Source organism: Podarcis vaucheri, assembly GCF_965113315.1.
Source record: "Podarcis vaucheri genome assembly, chromosome: 7".
NCBI lineage: Eukaryota > Metazoa > Chordata > Lepidosauria > Squamata > Lacertidae > Podarcis > Podarcis vaucheri.
This window is the reverse complement of record NC_138765.1, coordinates 34,851,469-34,866,663: the sequence shown is the minus strand read 5'-3', so window position 1 is coordinate 34,866,663 and position 15,195 is coordinate 34,851,469. Positions and strand designations below refer to the sequence as shown.

The window sequence follows — 15,195 nt, the reverse complement described above, 5'->3', positions numbered from 1 at the left end:
AAACCACTCTTTGCTTTCTAAGAGGGAGGAGGGTGTTAAATTGGCATCACAGTTTCCTGTTATACCTCTGGTCATTTCCAGGTGACCTTTCTGCTGAGCAGTCATACTGATTTGTTTCCAGGGGCTTAGACAACAGCAGTTATTTATTGAGCATTCATTTTTACTTGCTTGTGGGGTGGTTAGATTTACTTTTCCCCAGCCTAGAAAAAGACCACACATTTGGTAAGCTAAAAATGATTTGCTTACAAACTCTCTTAAGGTCATATTCATGTGCTTTTCCATACAGCATGCATATATATATATATATATATATATATATATATATATATATATATGCAGGTTTTGGTGTCTTCGGGTGTCTTCCCGTGTAAGAGTCGGGGTGTCTGTGCGACGTTTCGACGAGGTCTCACTCGTCATCTTCAGGCTGGTGCTTTCGGCTTCTTGTTACTGGAACAGAGCAGAATCTGGTGTTTGAGTTCCTATAAATACTGTTGAGGGGTGTGGTGTATAGCCTCCAACGTTCTGGGCAGAGAGGAAGTTCCTAGATTAGTGTGCCTTTTCTTCTTTTGTTCCTTAATTACTTGAGGGATATCTTGAGTGATTTCATGAGTGATATTCTGAATACCACTGGGTGGGTCATTAAGTGTAGATTAGTTGCTAAAGCTTTCGTGTCTTGACCTCTTGAGCTTGTGAAGAGTTTTTCTGAGAAGATGGCTGTGCTGCATTTAGTTGTGCTCTGGCTTGGCTTCGTGTATAGGGGCGAGCTGTGATTTTGTGCCTTGTGCCCGCCAGATCTGTGTAGGGATTGCAGGGGGGTGCAGCATCCGGGGGTGCCACTATAGTTTGGCTACTGGATGGAGTCTGCCCAGCCACGTACATTGGACAAACAAACAGACGAATAAATGCACGTATCGCAGAACACAAGAATGCCGTCAAAAAAGAAGAAAAAACTTCCTCTCTTTTCCAACACATGAAAGAAACAGGACACGAAATTAATTTTGCAGATTCCAAATTGCTCTTTAACATGGAACATCACCACAAGAGAATAATCATGGAAGCCATCGAGATAGAGAAACACCCTCACAACATGAACAAGCGTGATGACACGTCCCGCCTGCCAGACATCTGGAAATTAGCCCTCCCCACAAAAACCGACACCAGAACCAGAGGCACACAGAACGCCGTCACCAATCAACCACACCAGACCCAAACCCAGACCCTCTCCACAGACATATTACAGACTCCATCCAGTAGCCAAACTATAGTGGCACCCCCGCATGCTGCACCCCCCTGCAATCCCTACACAGATCTGGCGGGCACAAGGCACAAAATCACAGCTCGCCCCTATACACGAAGCCAAGCCAGAGCACAACTAAATGCAGCACAGCCATCTTCTCAGAAAAACTCTTCACAAGCTCAAGAGGTCAAGACACGAAAGCTTTAGCAACTAATCTACACTTAATGACCCACCCAGTGGTATTCAGAATATCACTCATGAAATCACTCAAGATATCCCTCAAGTAATTAAGGAACAAAAGAAGAAAAGGCACACTAATCTAGGAACTTCCTCTCTGCCCAGAACGTTGGAGGCTATACACCACACCCCTCAACAGTATTTATAGGAACTCAAACACCAGACTCTGCTCTGTTCCAGTAACAAGAAGCCGAAAGCACCAGCCTGAAGATGACGAGTGAGACCTCGTCGAAACGTCGCACAGACACCCCGACTCTTACACGGGAAGACACCCGAAGACACCAAAACCTGCATATATATATATATATATATTGCACAGGCTGTAAAACTTGGTTTAGTTACAGTGGTGAAACTTCCTAAATTATTGGTACAGGAACTCAAGAGTAGCTTGTGAGAGCCATGAGGTCAGAGCTTCAGCAACCAGCTCAGACTTCCTTACATGCTGAGCTTCTCCTGGGAAGCAGCTCCTTAGTGGAGGAACTGCATATTGAAAGAAAAACATTTTACGGTGCTTCCAGATTGTTGCTATTTTCAGGTGTGGTTCAATCACAAAGTGGCAAATTCAGATTTAGGCAATTAGAGTTGAGCTGGAGCCCTTGTGCCACAAACTCACTTTCTTCAAAGATTAGACTTTTTGCAATAAAGAAAGTGACAGGGAATTGCACTCGAAAGAGTGGGTAACATTTGCCTGGCACTGTGGGACAACCAGCCTCATATAACAAATGGTTAAGTCCATAGAGTAAGCTGTCCTGCCAGACTTAGCTCACCTTGTGTTAGGGGTGGGGACTCTCTCACTCTCACTCTCTCCGTTTTCTGCTTCTACTCTTGCAGGCCATGGAATCTGGCAGCTCCCCCTCTGTCCCACTTATGATTGGTTGTGCTGTTTCTTGTATGGCTTTGTTGACCCTCCTGGTGATCTACGCTGCCTTTTGGAGGTAGGTTGGCTCAGCTATTCATGGCTAGAAGTAGACTCGAGAACTGCTCTTTGAGCTAGCTCTGGCTAGCTCAAAATCCTGGTAGAGATGTGACAGAGTCCTCTGAATGGAGTGATGGGGGCGGGTGAGTGGGGGCAGGTGGGAGGTGGGAATGCCATTCTGAATTTGAGCTGAAATAAAATCTTACACACATTACAAATTTGGGGCATTGATAAGTGTGACTTTAGATGCTCCTTTTGCTTTCTCCTTTTAAGATTTGATTTAGAGGGTTGTTTTAAAGCAAGAGACATTTTATTGCTTCATTTGAAAGCAACATTCTATCGTCAAGATAATTACTTTATTAACCCCTCCCCAATATTTTTTTCAAAGCTCCTAAATTCAGCAACATATATAAAAGAGCATATAGTAAAAAAAGAAAACAGCCTCCCATTTGAAAAAGTGACCTTTTGGTGTGAATATGCTTGAAAATAAAATATTTAAGCCACAGATTAGCAAAAAGGGTGGCATTTTTCTCCCCCCTCTTTTGATACATGCAAATGTATGGATTTGCCAATCAGTTCCACATTAGGGATTGTGAAGATTAGTGGGGAGGCAGCAATTATTGCCAGGTAAATGGCAGTTTGGGAGGTATCCTTTAAGCATTTTGCTAACTCCACGGGAGGTGATTTTCTTTGAGCCCATCCCATGAGACTAGAGCAATGGTTCCCAATTGATGGTCCATGTAACCCACCCGGGAGGTGTGTGGCACCAATCACATAACAAAAACTACCACAATTTTCAAAAGTAGCAGGTCTATGGCTTGGCTTTTGAAAAACAGGGGGTCTGCAGTACTTAGCTAATTGGGAACCACTGGACTAGGGCACCATTTAAAAGCCTACAACAAAACAGTGTGGTCATAGAATCAGGAGGGGGGGACCCTCTGTAAAATCAGCATCCTAAAGGGAGTGGGGAAGGCATAGAGAAGGTACTGCTGAATCCAGGAAGACCCATCCATTACTTCATGAGGTCGTTTTGAATTATGTTCTATAGTGAATACTACTTTTTAGCCAGTGTGGTGTAGTGGTTAAGAGCGGTAGTCTCGTAATCTGGGGAACCGGGTTTGAGTCTCCGCTCCTCCACATGCAGCTGCTGGATGACCTTGGGCCAGTCATACTTCTTTGAAGTCTCTCAGCCCCACTCACCTCACAGAGTGTTTGTTGTGGGGGAGGAAGGGAAAGGAGAATGTTAGCCGCTTTGAGACTCCTGAAGGGGAGTGAAAGGCGGGATATCAAATCCAAACTCTTCTTCTTTACCACCTTTTATTGTAATTTTATTGTAATTGCATACGTGATGTCATGCACATGATGTCAGCCCTCCCCCCCCCAATGTTGGGTGCAATTTGGCCCCTGTGCTCCAAGTATCTCTCAAAGCTGCTCATCCCCATCACCTTCTTTCTTGCAGGTTTATCAAGTCGGAACGCTCCATCATTCTCCTGAACTTCTGTGTCTCCATTTTGGCCTCCAACGTGTTGATCCTGGTGGGGCAGTCCCAGATGCTCAGTAAGGTGAAAAAAGTTACTCCTTTGCAAGACATCTGCAGGTCATGCCACTTTGTTTCAGCCTTTGAGAGCGTGGCTCCATGCTGCTTTTAACATTGATTTCTATCTGTCCACCTTCCACTTTTTAAAACGCATCTTCTCTATAAAGCTAAAGGCAAACTTTCAAAATTTGGGCCAGATATTCAAAATCTGAATAAAAAAGGCCACCTTTTCGAAATGCGTGATATCTTGATTTTACAGCTTGATTAAGATGGAGATTTGAATGGAACACTAGGGAAATGATGTATCTTAAAGTTAAGCAATTGTGAACCTCTCTTTGATTTCAGTGGGGAGGTTTAAGCCAATGGGCTCTTCCACCACTTTCTTGGCACCATTTGCTGACTGCAAAAGTGACAGGAGGAGCAGCTCAGTGGCCTTTGAGGACAAAATAAAGGCTGTGAGGGTGTCTACCAAGCAATGCTGTATCATGATGTAACATGATGTAATAAGGGTTATATGGGGAAATAGTAGGCACTGCTGCCATTTGATGCCGCCACTGTGAAATAGCAGAAGTGGCGACAACAGGTGTGCAAAGGTGGCACTGGTTTCAGTGCCCCCACAAGCTACCAACATTAGGTTGAACTGTCCCGTTGGAGAACTTTCAGACAAGCTTTAATTTAAAGATGAGGTTAAGTATCCCCACTGAGATCAGTGGGATTTAAAAGTTTAAAGTTGGGCAAGATTGGGTGCTAAATAATATTAATAGTATCATGTAAGCACCTAAAAAGTACTTTATCAACCTAGTCGGGGTGCATGAAATAATATAATGTTAAATATTAACCCAGCAGATGGAGTATTTTATACCTTGTTTTTAAATATTTAAACACAGTTGAGCTCATAAAGAATATCTATTTAATTTTGACTTCTAAATTCATATTGAGGGGATCCTCTCTACAGCTTTTCACATAATGTGTGCCTCCCACCCCTTCTCTTTCAAGGTTATGCTTCTGATTGTGTGTCTTCCTTTCGTTTGCCTTTGGAACCTGATATTTGAAGGTGTATAGAGACTACCTTTGCCTTAAGGCACAGATTCCCAGAGGCAAGCTGAATGCAGCTGGGAACAGAACTCTGGCCTAGAGAAGCTCCCACCCCACCCAGAACTCTTTATATGTTCCACCTCAAAAGAGTTTGAGGAGCTTTCCCAGTCACTTCTCCCCCCTCCCATCACCCCCAACTCTCTCTAGCTACATCATTGTCACTGAGAGGGAAGGAAGGAGGCAGCAGCTGTTTGGGAGATGAGTCATACTGAGTGAGGGAGCCTGCCCTAGTGCTTGTCTGCATGAAGGAAATTGCAATATTTGGTTATCTGCAGCCAGCACACCCAGGAAGAAAAGGGGGCAATGCTACATAGCCGAGTAAAGAAGTACTGTGTGCTGGAAAATGTTTCTTATTTAAGAGAGACAGAAGCAGTGCTTGGGCACAGAATTCAGTGCCTGAGAATGTCTGTTTCTTGTTGGCTTGAAAGAACATGGGCATCAGTTGCAGGTGGGGGGAGCAGTTTTACAGGGGAGGAGAGGAGTCCAGGATAAGATGCCCTCAGCGAGCTCCCTTAAAATGTAAGGGGTGAGGACTGTACCATTCTCACTGTCCACCCATCCCATAGTGCCAAATAAAGTCATCTCACCGTTGTGGCCCCTGCTCCACTCCACCACTGTAATCTCAGAGGAGCTGCTCCAGCCTGCCTGGTCCCTTTGGACCCAAAGCTCTGGTGGGCAGAGCAGCCACCACTAGTGATGGGGGAGAAATTTCACTTTGCATTTTACCGAGAAACTGCCTAATTTCACACTTCTCCAAATGTTGTGATGCACTTCACAGAATGCACACTGATGCATATGTTAGGGGAAAATGTGTGTGGATCCATATGACAGTGAAAATAACATACAGAAGTTGATTAATTTAGAGGAGCTTGCTTGCAAAAATGTTTGTACTAGTCAGAACTTTATACACAAAAGTGTTCTGGTGTACACTCTCATTTCTTGTGTCCAGCTGTTATCCCTGGTGACATGGGTTTTGCAGGTTTCATGGCACTCCAAAACCTGTAGCATCTCTTTAACCAGTGGGATAGGGAAGAAAAGAATGTGCCCATCTAAAACAACAATTGTTCTTTCATGCCATATTTGACTCTCTGGGGGGGAACAACTCTGTCAGGGTCTGGTTCCATTTGCTGTGCTACAATCTGGGGAGCAGCATATCTTCATCCATTCTCCCCTCCACACCTACCCCTTCTACAGTGCAAACCCTCCAGAACTGACATGTGAATTTCAGCCCAGGGAGATCAAAGGTGACTGCAGCCTCCCTCTCAGCCCCCAGGCAGCCCATCCATTGCTGTGCAAGGGACCTCGTGCATAATAGATCACTACCCTGGAGCGTTTCCTCTTGATGTACTAGAGACATTGAGGAGCTCAGAAAGCATGTTGCAGGCATGAGTAGTACAAGGAGGGGTATGTGTATGCCAGAGGAGCTGCTAGCACGTCTGGGCCTTGCTGGATGAAACCCTTGTTAATGAAATGGCCGAGGGAGTTGCTGCTTCTGGACTGCGGCAGGAGACAGGCAATTAGGAGTTGCTTAGTTTTCAGAAGAGAGAATTGTATTGCGACTGAGCAACTATTGCCAGCATGAGTTGCAAAACAAACAAACAAAACTATTGCAAAGTAACTTGAAATGTATCAATTTTCAGCACTGCAGACTATCAGATTGTAAAGTTTCCCAATTGTTTAGATTTTTAAAAAATCCTTGGTAATCAACAATGCTCTTTTGGGAATGAAAAATATCTTGTAAATTTCTCACTGTTTAGCATGTGTAAATAATAATAATAATAATAATAATAATAATAATAATAATAATAATAATAATTTATACCTCGCCCATCTGGTGGGGTTTCCCCAACCACCCTACCCTATGAGTCAGTGGTAGGGAACCTCTGGCACACTGGCCTAGTTAGGTTTCCATTCCAAAGATACTAGATGTGATTGTAATTGGGCACAGGAGGATAGTCTTGCTTTCTTTCTAGTGTTTAGACTTTGTTTACAATTTGAAGTTTCTGAGAGAGAAATTAAAGTATATTTAAAATACCATAAGATCAACAAGAGCTACTAGAGGGGAACAAATGTGTGTGCAAATACCCCCCCCCCTTCAGCCTTCAGGTGTACCATCTGCCACTCTGCTTCTAAATCTTTGGGCCATGCTAGGTTCAAAAACTCCATTCTGACGGAAATCAGCCCTGAGTGCTCACTGGAAGGACAGATCATGAAGCTGAGGCTCCAATACTTTGGCCACCTCATGAGAAGAGAAGACTCCCTGGAAAAGACCCTGATGCTGGGAAAGATTGAGGGCACAAGAAGAAGGGGACGACAGAGGACAAGATGGTTGGACAGTGTTCTCGAAGCTACCAGCATGAGTTTGACCAAACTGCAGGAGGCAGTGGAAGACAGAAGTGCCTGGCGTACTGTGGTCCATGGGGTCACAAAGAGTCAGACACGACTAAATGACTAAACAACAACAACAACAACAACAGGTTCAAAACAGGGGAGCTGCAAAGCCCCTGAAAGGCCTTAATGCACAGCTGGTGGGCTGTGTTCAGCTTCATGGGCCACAGGCAGGCTCTTGCTGTCTACCTTACCCACATCAGCTGTCCTAATTCTTGTCTCGCTCCTTAATCGCCATAAGGGGTGATGGAGAAGTTTGATTCAGTTCACATTTGAAGGTGAATGTACCTAATTCCAAAACAAAATGCAAGCCAAAGTACAGCCATCCCTCAAGATTCTCGCTTCTGCAGTGCAGTTCTCCAACCAAGTAATGCATACAGAAATTGACAAACATGGGGTGAAGTGACATATTTGTCCATCCCTAAATCTCCATAAGAAGCTGAAACATCTAAGGCTAATCACGTATTATACAAATATGCAGGTTTCCTAAATTAACCAGCAGAGAAGTAAATACATACAAAATATACCTAATGGGTTGTATGTGCTTGTTTGTTTATCATAAAATTTATACATTACTTGATTGGGGGTTTTTTTGTATAAAAAACAACAACCCTCAAAGCAGTTTACAAAAAGATAAAAAAATAAAATCGTGGAAAAACTCATGATTTAGAAGTTACAATACGAAACAGAGTAAAATTACCTAAACCTTCTAAGCTTGACTAAAGAAGAATGTTTTCAGTAGGCCCTGAAAAGAGTACAGTGAAGGCACCTGCTTGATCTTAGTATATATGAATATACTTGTGACATTATGCTGCAGGAATATATTACAGTGTGGAACTTGACTCTTATTGTATGTGTTTATATGCATAGTCAGGCTCTTAAGAAAACAAGGCATGGGAGACATGCACAAAAGCAGGCACTCGATGCAAGGGGTGGTTTTGAACTGCCAAATTCCATGTTTAAATCCATTTAAAATGGATTTCTTCTCTGTCCCTAGTCCCACATTGTGCAGGCCTGGCTTAGGCTGAATGCAGAGCCCGTTAGCTGAAGTTGCTGGTGGACCATCCCTTTGCTGTTTGTTGCAACATTGGGAATCTCCCGTGTTTCGTGGCCCAAATTGTGCTTGTGCATTGCTGGTGTTTTGTGTCCCTTCTCCTCGCTTAGCTCCTTCTCCAGCTTGCGGACTAGAGCCAAGTATGCCCTATTAGCACTTGTCTCTTTGTTATAATGCCAGTAAGCCTAATGCAGCCATTGACTGATTAAAGTCGGTGGGAGGCTGGTGGAGACAACAGCCACTTCTGCCAGTTTTTATCCAGCATCCGGGAAGGGACAGTTGTGTCGCTCGCCTTAGGCTTTGAAATCCAGCCCCACAATGATACAGTGCAGGGCTTGCAGTGTATCATTGCAAGCACAGGGTCCGTTTTATTTTGAATAAATTTCCATATGCGCCTGAACCCAGGGGTGGGGGCAGAGGCAGAGCTAGCTGCTCTTCACCCAGAGCGACACACAGGCTGTGCACCCGGGGGCAGGGCCGTGGGGACGGGGTGAGTGTCCCGGGGGTGAGATGCCCAGTAGGGTGGAGTGAGCCATGCATGGGGGGTGGAGCGAGCCACCCATGGTGGGCTGCTTCCTGGGCAGGGGGGGAAGAGAGCTGTGTTGCTTTGCCAGCAGCCTTCCTCCCTTCCCTCTTCCTTTTGACAGCTCAGGGGAGGCTCTCTCCCCCCAGGAAACAGCCGGGGAGTGGGAGGCAACGGCGCACCACCCACCAACGACTCCCAAGCCTCCCCTGAGCTGTCAAAACAAAGGGGGAAGGGGAAGGCTGCCAGTAAGGCAGCGTAGCTCCGCCCCTTCCCCCAACAGCTCCGGGTAGGCTTGGGAGTTGCAGGTGGGTGGCACGCCGAATGTCACCCCCCTCAGTACTGACACCTGGGGTGAACCGCCCCCACCGCCCTCTTCTTCTGCCCCTTGGTGGGGGAGAACTTTGATTTAGTTCACATTTAAAGGAAACCTACCTAATTCACGCTTTCTGAAACTTAGCCATACTTTAAAACTAGCAGTACAGTTCCCTGGCCATGTAAGGTGTTCAGAAATTCATGTGCTAGGGTAAAATGCACATAAAAGTGTGTATATTAGTGAAAACAGCATTAAAATGCATCATGATGGGGGAAATCACTGTGCAAAAATGTGTGTATTAGGCAAAAGTGCATACAAATATGCAGTGCTTTTTTCTAAAAAAAATTGTTTAGGGGCACCCTCATTTTGACTCAAGAAAACCACCATTTTATAGTTCAAATTGGGGAAAATAAATACAGTGAATGTAGAGAAGTGCAAAGATTCACAAAATGTTTAGGGGTATGCGTACCCCTGCGTCCCCCCAGAAAAAAGCATTGCAAATATGTATCTGTTAGGAGAAATTAGCCCTAAAATGCTGGTGAATTTTCATGAGGGCTTTTTTCAAAAAGGAATTTGCAAAGTGATGTGGAAAACTGAGCATAAAACTGGAAAAATGAGGAACTGAGAGAAACTGAAATAAACAGATTTTCCCATCCCTACTGGGGCCCTGTGATCAGCGTTGTGTTTCGGGAGCTGTATGCACATGTGTGTGCATTCAGGCACCAGATGCCTTCACAATTTAGAATATGCCCATTGCAACAAGCACAGACGCTTAAAGGCCTCCTTCTTCACAGTACAACTTTTTCAGGAGTGTCAAAAAGCACATCCTGCCTTCAGTTTGTTTCTATACTGTTCTCCTTCATGCAATTTCCCCCGTCCTGCTCCTTCCCTTTGCAATCATCGGCCTCATTTCCCCACACTGTTGTTTTAATCCAGTTGATTGTCAAGGTGACCCATGTGATTTGGGTCGATGACATCACAGCAATGTATCAGTGATGACAATGTCATGGAAAAGCAGAGTCACACAATATGCTACTGGCTAAGAGTGAGACAGGAAATCCCTTTGCTTAATCGTGGATTTCTGGGCCAGACTTCCGTATCAACTTGGATTTTTAGTAGAACTTCGTGCTTTTGTCAACCAGAGCAAGGTGCAAAAGACACACAGTTAGAAAGAAAGAAAGGGCAGAGTGTCTCTGAGGCACATCTGAGCATGTGAATTTGTTTTCAGTGCCAGAACTAAATTGAGCTCAAAGTCCTTTCACACACAAAAAGTCCACTCCTGAGGTTAGCTTTCTTTATTTCAGCAGCCTAGTTTAGGTCATTTTCTTGTTGTTAAACAGTTGCACGTCACAAACCCTTTCTGATCTATTGCAAGTTACACAGAAATCTGCCAGTATGGGAGGAAATTCCCCTCGAGGGTTCAAGTACAGAGGCTCATACTAAATTCCTGAACAGCCAGCGTGCAATAATGCATCACAGCATCCCAGTCTGCCTTCCACTCACCCCTGCTTTTGATTCCTGAAATATGCAAATGCTAAAAAGCATTCTTAGTTAGATTTGGAAAGTGACTCTCCAAGGAAAGGGGCTCAATGGCAAGGGGTGTGTATGCATGCCATTTGTTTTAGAATACAACCCAATTCATTTACCGTATTTTTTGCTTTATAAGACTCACTTTTTCCCTCCTAAAAAGTAAGGGGAAATGTGTGTGCATCTTATGGAGCGAATGCAGGCTGTGCAGCTATCCCACAAGCCAGAACAGCAAGAGGGATCGCTGCTTTCGTTGTGCAGCAATCCCTCTTGCTGTTCTGGGATTCAGAATACCCCCCCCCTTGTTTTCCTCCTCCAAAAACTAGGTGCGTCTTGTGGTCTGCTCCGTCTTATAGAGCGAAAAATACGGTATGTAGGACGCTCCTGCATTCTGATGACTCTCATTCACTCCCTTCTTTTTCTTCTCTTCCCCAATCTCCAGGGCGTGTGCACCATGACTGCTGCATTCCTCCACTTCTTCTTCCTCTCTTCCTTTTGCTGGGTGCTGACAGAGGCCTGGCAATCCTACTTGGCTGTGATTGGCAGGATCCGGACACGCCTAGTTCGTAAACGCTTCCTCTGCCTCGGATGGGGTAAGAGGGCGTCTTCTCTTCTGGTACCAAAGTGTTATCTCCCTGATTGTGGGGTGGGGGTGGGGAGGATCAGGGAGGCATCACACAGGGAAAGGGGTAATCGCCTTATAGGTCTGGTTCGTGCAGGAACATTCGTTGCTTGCGGGCATATCTAACATTCTCAGTCCACTAGCACAGGAGTTTAAAGGTAGCTCAACAAAGAAATCCAACACAAGAGTTGTGCTTGCAGAAGCAGGTTGTGCAACAACTATTTCTTCTGGTGCAACCTGTTGCATAACAATCTTGGGTAAAGTGCTTGTGTTTTATCTTGTGCAGCAACATTCTGCCAGTGCAACAAATATACTGCTTGGTGACTTTCACACTACATTGGATCTTGAGCACATTAAGAATTGTAAGCTTGTCGTTTTGTATAATAAAACTGGACGATAAAATGGCCACCTATTTGTGGGAATTAACTTTTTTTGCCTGAGAGGCATGCTTTTTAATCAGTTTAGATTCCAAACTGAATATTTGCCTGTTAGATTTTCGGATTGGCCAGAAAAGGAATGTTTTTGTGTATGTAGAACAGGTGAAATTGAATATGGTGCACTATATCTTACATTGTTCTTTATATAATTCACTGGAGGTTAAGTTTAATCTCCCTTTCAGTCCTGCTTACAAGTCCAACCAGCTGATTTTAAAATAAGATGGCATCTAGGAGAATCCGTCAGCTATAGGCTCACTTTATTTTCACTAGTTGTAGAGGCCTTTCTGAATTGGATCAGTGCTAAATGTTAAGGGAAGCGTTTTTAATAAATGAATGTTTTAAATCTTGTTTATTGTATTGTCAGGGTTCATCCCTGTCTTATTGGTTTGATGATTATCTTTCTTTACACATGTGTGTTTTATTGTCGTGGCCACTGGCAATAAACAATAATAAAGCTTCAAGGTGAACCTGTGCATCAGATACAAACCTTACTGACTGCAGCAATAGCATCCAAGAAGTGGCTTGAAGGTGCAAGTGACTTAACCAGCAGAATCCTAGAGTTGGAGGGCGCCTTCTAGGCCACTTAGACCAGCCTTTGCTAGCCTGGTGCTCTCTAGGTATGTTGGACTACAGCTTCCATCAGTCCTGTGCTAGCCGAGGCGAATGAGAGTTGTAGTCAAAGCATCTGAAGGGCTTTTGATTGGGGAAGGCTGATCAACTCCGGCTCTGTGCAAGGAATCCAGAACTAGAACAGTCCCAGCACCCGTAAGGGAGAGCCCTTCACCCCTCTGGGCAACTGGCTCCATTGTCAAATTGCTCTTACTGTTAACAAAGTTTATTTTCCTAATGTTCAACCAAAACCTACCCTCCTGTCACTTCAGCCCATTAGATCTAGTCCTGTCCTGCCTTGTAGGGCAGCAGGCAGCAAGTCTTTCTCACCTTTTGTGTGAAACCCCTCTCAGTTGTATAAAGGATGCTGCCATGTGCTCTTTCAGTCTTCTCTTCTGCAGGCAGAGCTTCCTCCAGCCTTTCCTCACTGCCAGCTTCTAACACCGCAAATGGAATTCTTTCAGCACCTGCTGTCATCACCAGCACAATGCTTTGGTGATGAAGGCAATCAGTAAGGTGCAGAGCAGTCAAGGGATGTGCATGCTTATTGCAAGCCAGTCTTTGATCTCGGAAAAACAGTTTGCACCCAATTGCTTTTGGAAGGAGGAGTTTCACAAATTGGGAAGTGTAAGGAGAATGAAAACTTCACCTAATGTGCGACAAAATCAGAAGCTGGCATGGCATCAAGGGGGTTTCCAGACCAGTTTATTGGGCATCCTTACTTTTTGCAGGGAGATGCACTGACTATTTAATGAGTGTTCATTCTGATTCGTTCGTGGGTAGGTTAGATGTTGGGTCAAAGCAAGTGTTATTACCCAACACTTTCCAGTGCATTTCCCTGTCATTTTCCTTATCGCTATCTCATATCTTTTTGGGGAAGCAGTTTTGTAGCACAAGAGCTCCCAGTCAGCTTTAATAGTGCGAGCTGAATTTGCTGGTAGGTAACTAACTCCCGTCTGCAAACAGCAACAGTCAGGAAGCACCCCAGATGTCCAGAATTGGGAATGTTCAGAAAATAACTCCTGCAGGTTGGAAAACTTAGGCCAGCTTATGAGGTGAGCCATTGCAAGGTGAGCCAAACCCCTCTCTGCAGATTGGCTTGGCTCATTTTGTAACCAGCAGTTCAGTCTGTAGTTAGCTCACCTCTATGCCAACTTTGCTTGCTATTCATTTCACTCCCCCCCCCTTTCCCAAACTTAACCTTCTGGGTAGGGAGGGAGAGAAAGGTAAGACTGGGCCACACAATCAAAGAATTCTTGGTAGAAAGTCAAACGTTCCTCCATTTGCTCTTTGAGACAAAAGGTGGGGTAAAGGTAAAGGTACCCCTGCCCGTACGGGCCAGTCTTTACAGACTCTAGGGTTGTGTGCTCATCTCACTCTAGAGGCCGGGAGCCAGCGCTGTCCGCAGACACTTCCGGGCCACATGGCCAGTGTGACGAAGCTGCTCTGATGAACCGGCACCAGAGCAGCACACGGAAACGCCGTTTACCTTCCCGCTATAAAGCGGTACCTATTTATCTACTTGCACTTAAGGGTGCTTTCGAACCGCTAGGTGGGCAGGAGCTGGGACCGAATTCGAACCGCCGACCAAGCGATCGGCAAGTCCTAGGCGCTGAGGTTTTACCCACAGCGTCACCCGCGTCCCTATAAAGGTGGGCTAGTTGTAGATAAAGATAGAGAAATTCCACCTGTAACTAATCAGTACAATTCAAAATCTGTGTGTGGCAACTTTACCTTCTAACCACTTTGTTGCAGAGGTTTGTGTGAATCAAGTGCCAGGAACGGGGCAAAAACTTGTGGGCAGGTGAACTCAAAATGCAAAAGCAGCAAAAACAAAAACACTGTTTGTGGTGGGGGGAGGGGGGAGGGAAACCTGATTCATGCAAACCCGCACACCTTTTTGGGTCAGTCCTCAGAATAAGCCATTAATGCCCTCCCCTGCCAGTTCCCCATTGCTTTGGAAGAAAAGAAAAATAACCCTTACTATTGCAAAATGCGGAAGTAACTGAAGCTGGAAGCACGCCGAGGTCACTATCAAGCAGGGTGAGCATGCTCAGAAACATAATTTCCTTGTGGGATCAAGGGACCTGCAGTTTACTCAGAACAGCCCAATTGGTCCCAGCAGAAAATGGTGGGTCTGAGCATGGTCAGAACTGTCACTTCAAGGTCAGGAGCTTAGCAGGCCTGCATGCTTCACTGGTAGTAAGCACAACTCTCTCCTGCTGCCCGTTACCTCTCCCCCTCCATTCCAAGGATGCATTAAAAAGATATCGTGCTGGGTTTTGTGAGCATTCTTTGCAAGTGCTCTCAACCCCCCTGGGGATTTTGGGACTATGCCAAAGGACTGCTCATAGAAACCAAGGTGGTTTGTGAGATGGTCAGATGTAGGAATGGATGGGGATTTTATTCAGGCTGCATTTTAAAGTGAATCAACCTAGTTCAACAGTCCAAGTTCAGAACTGCCGAATAACATGCAGAACACAGCTATCAGTCAGAATCTCATAGCCTTCTGAATTTTGCAATGCAGTTAATGATGCAAATGCTTAGGGGGGGGATATGTATGTTTTAAGGGGGGGGGTCCTTTCCCCATCGCTTGGACCTAATTCACCTGTCCCTGGTAGCTGGTTCTCCACAAAGTGCTTCAGATGCAGAATTCCTTTGTGGTTTTACCTGCATTTTCATCTCTGTATTTCCCAT

The 15,195-nt window shown here is 45.0% G+C and overlaps 1 protein-coding gene across 10 annotated transcripts in view; it reads left to right on the top strand.

Annotated features, from left to right (window-relative positions):
- ADGRB2 (adhesion G protein-coupled receptor B2) overlaps positions 1 to 15,195 on the top strand; it is a 161,883-nt gene that overhangs the window by 124,242 nt on the left and 22,446 nt on the right. For all 10 annotated transcript variants that reach the window (XM_082232767.1, XM_082232772.1, XM_082232771.1 and 7 more), the window contains 3 exons: positions 2,306 to 2,409; positions 3,850 to 3,952; positions 11,273 to 11,423. In XM_082232767.1, coding sequence (XP_082088893.1) covers positions 2,306 to 2,409; positions 3,850 to 3,952; positions 11,273 to 11,423 — 358 coding nt within the window. The remainder of the gene's footprint in view (positions 1 to 2,305; positions 2,410 to 3,849; positions 3,953 to 11,272; positions 11,424 to 15,195) is intronic.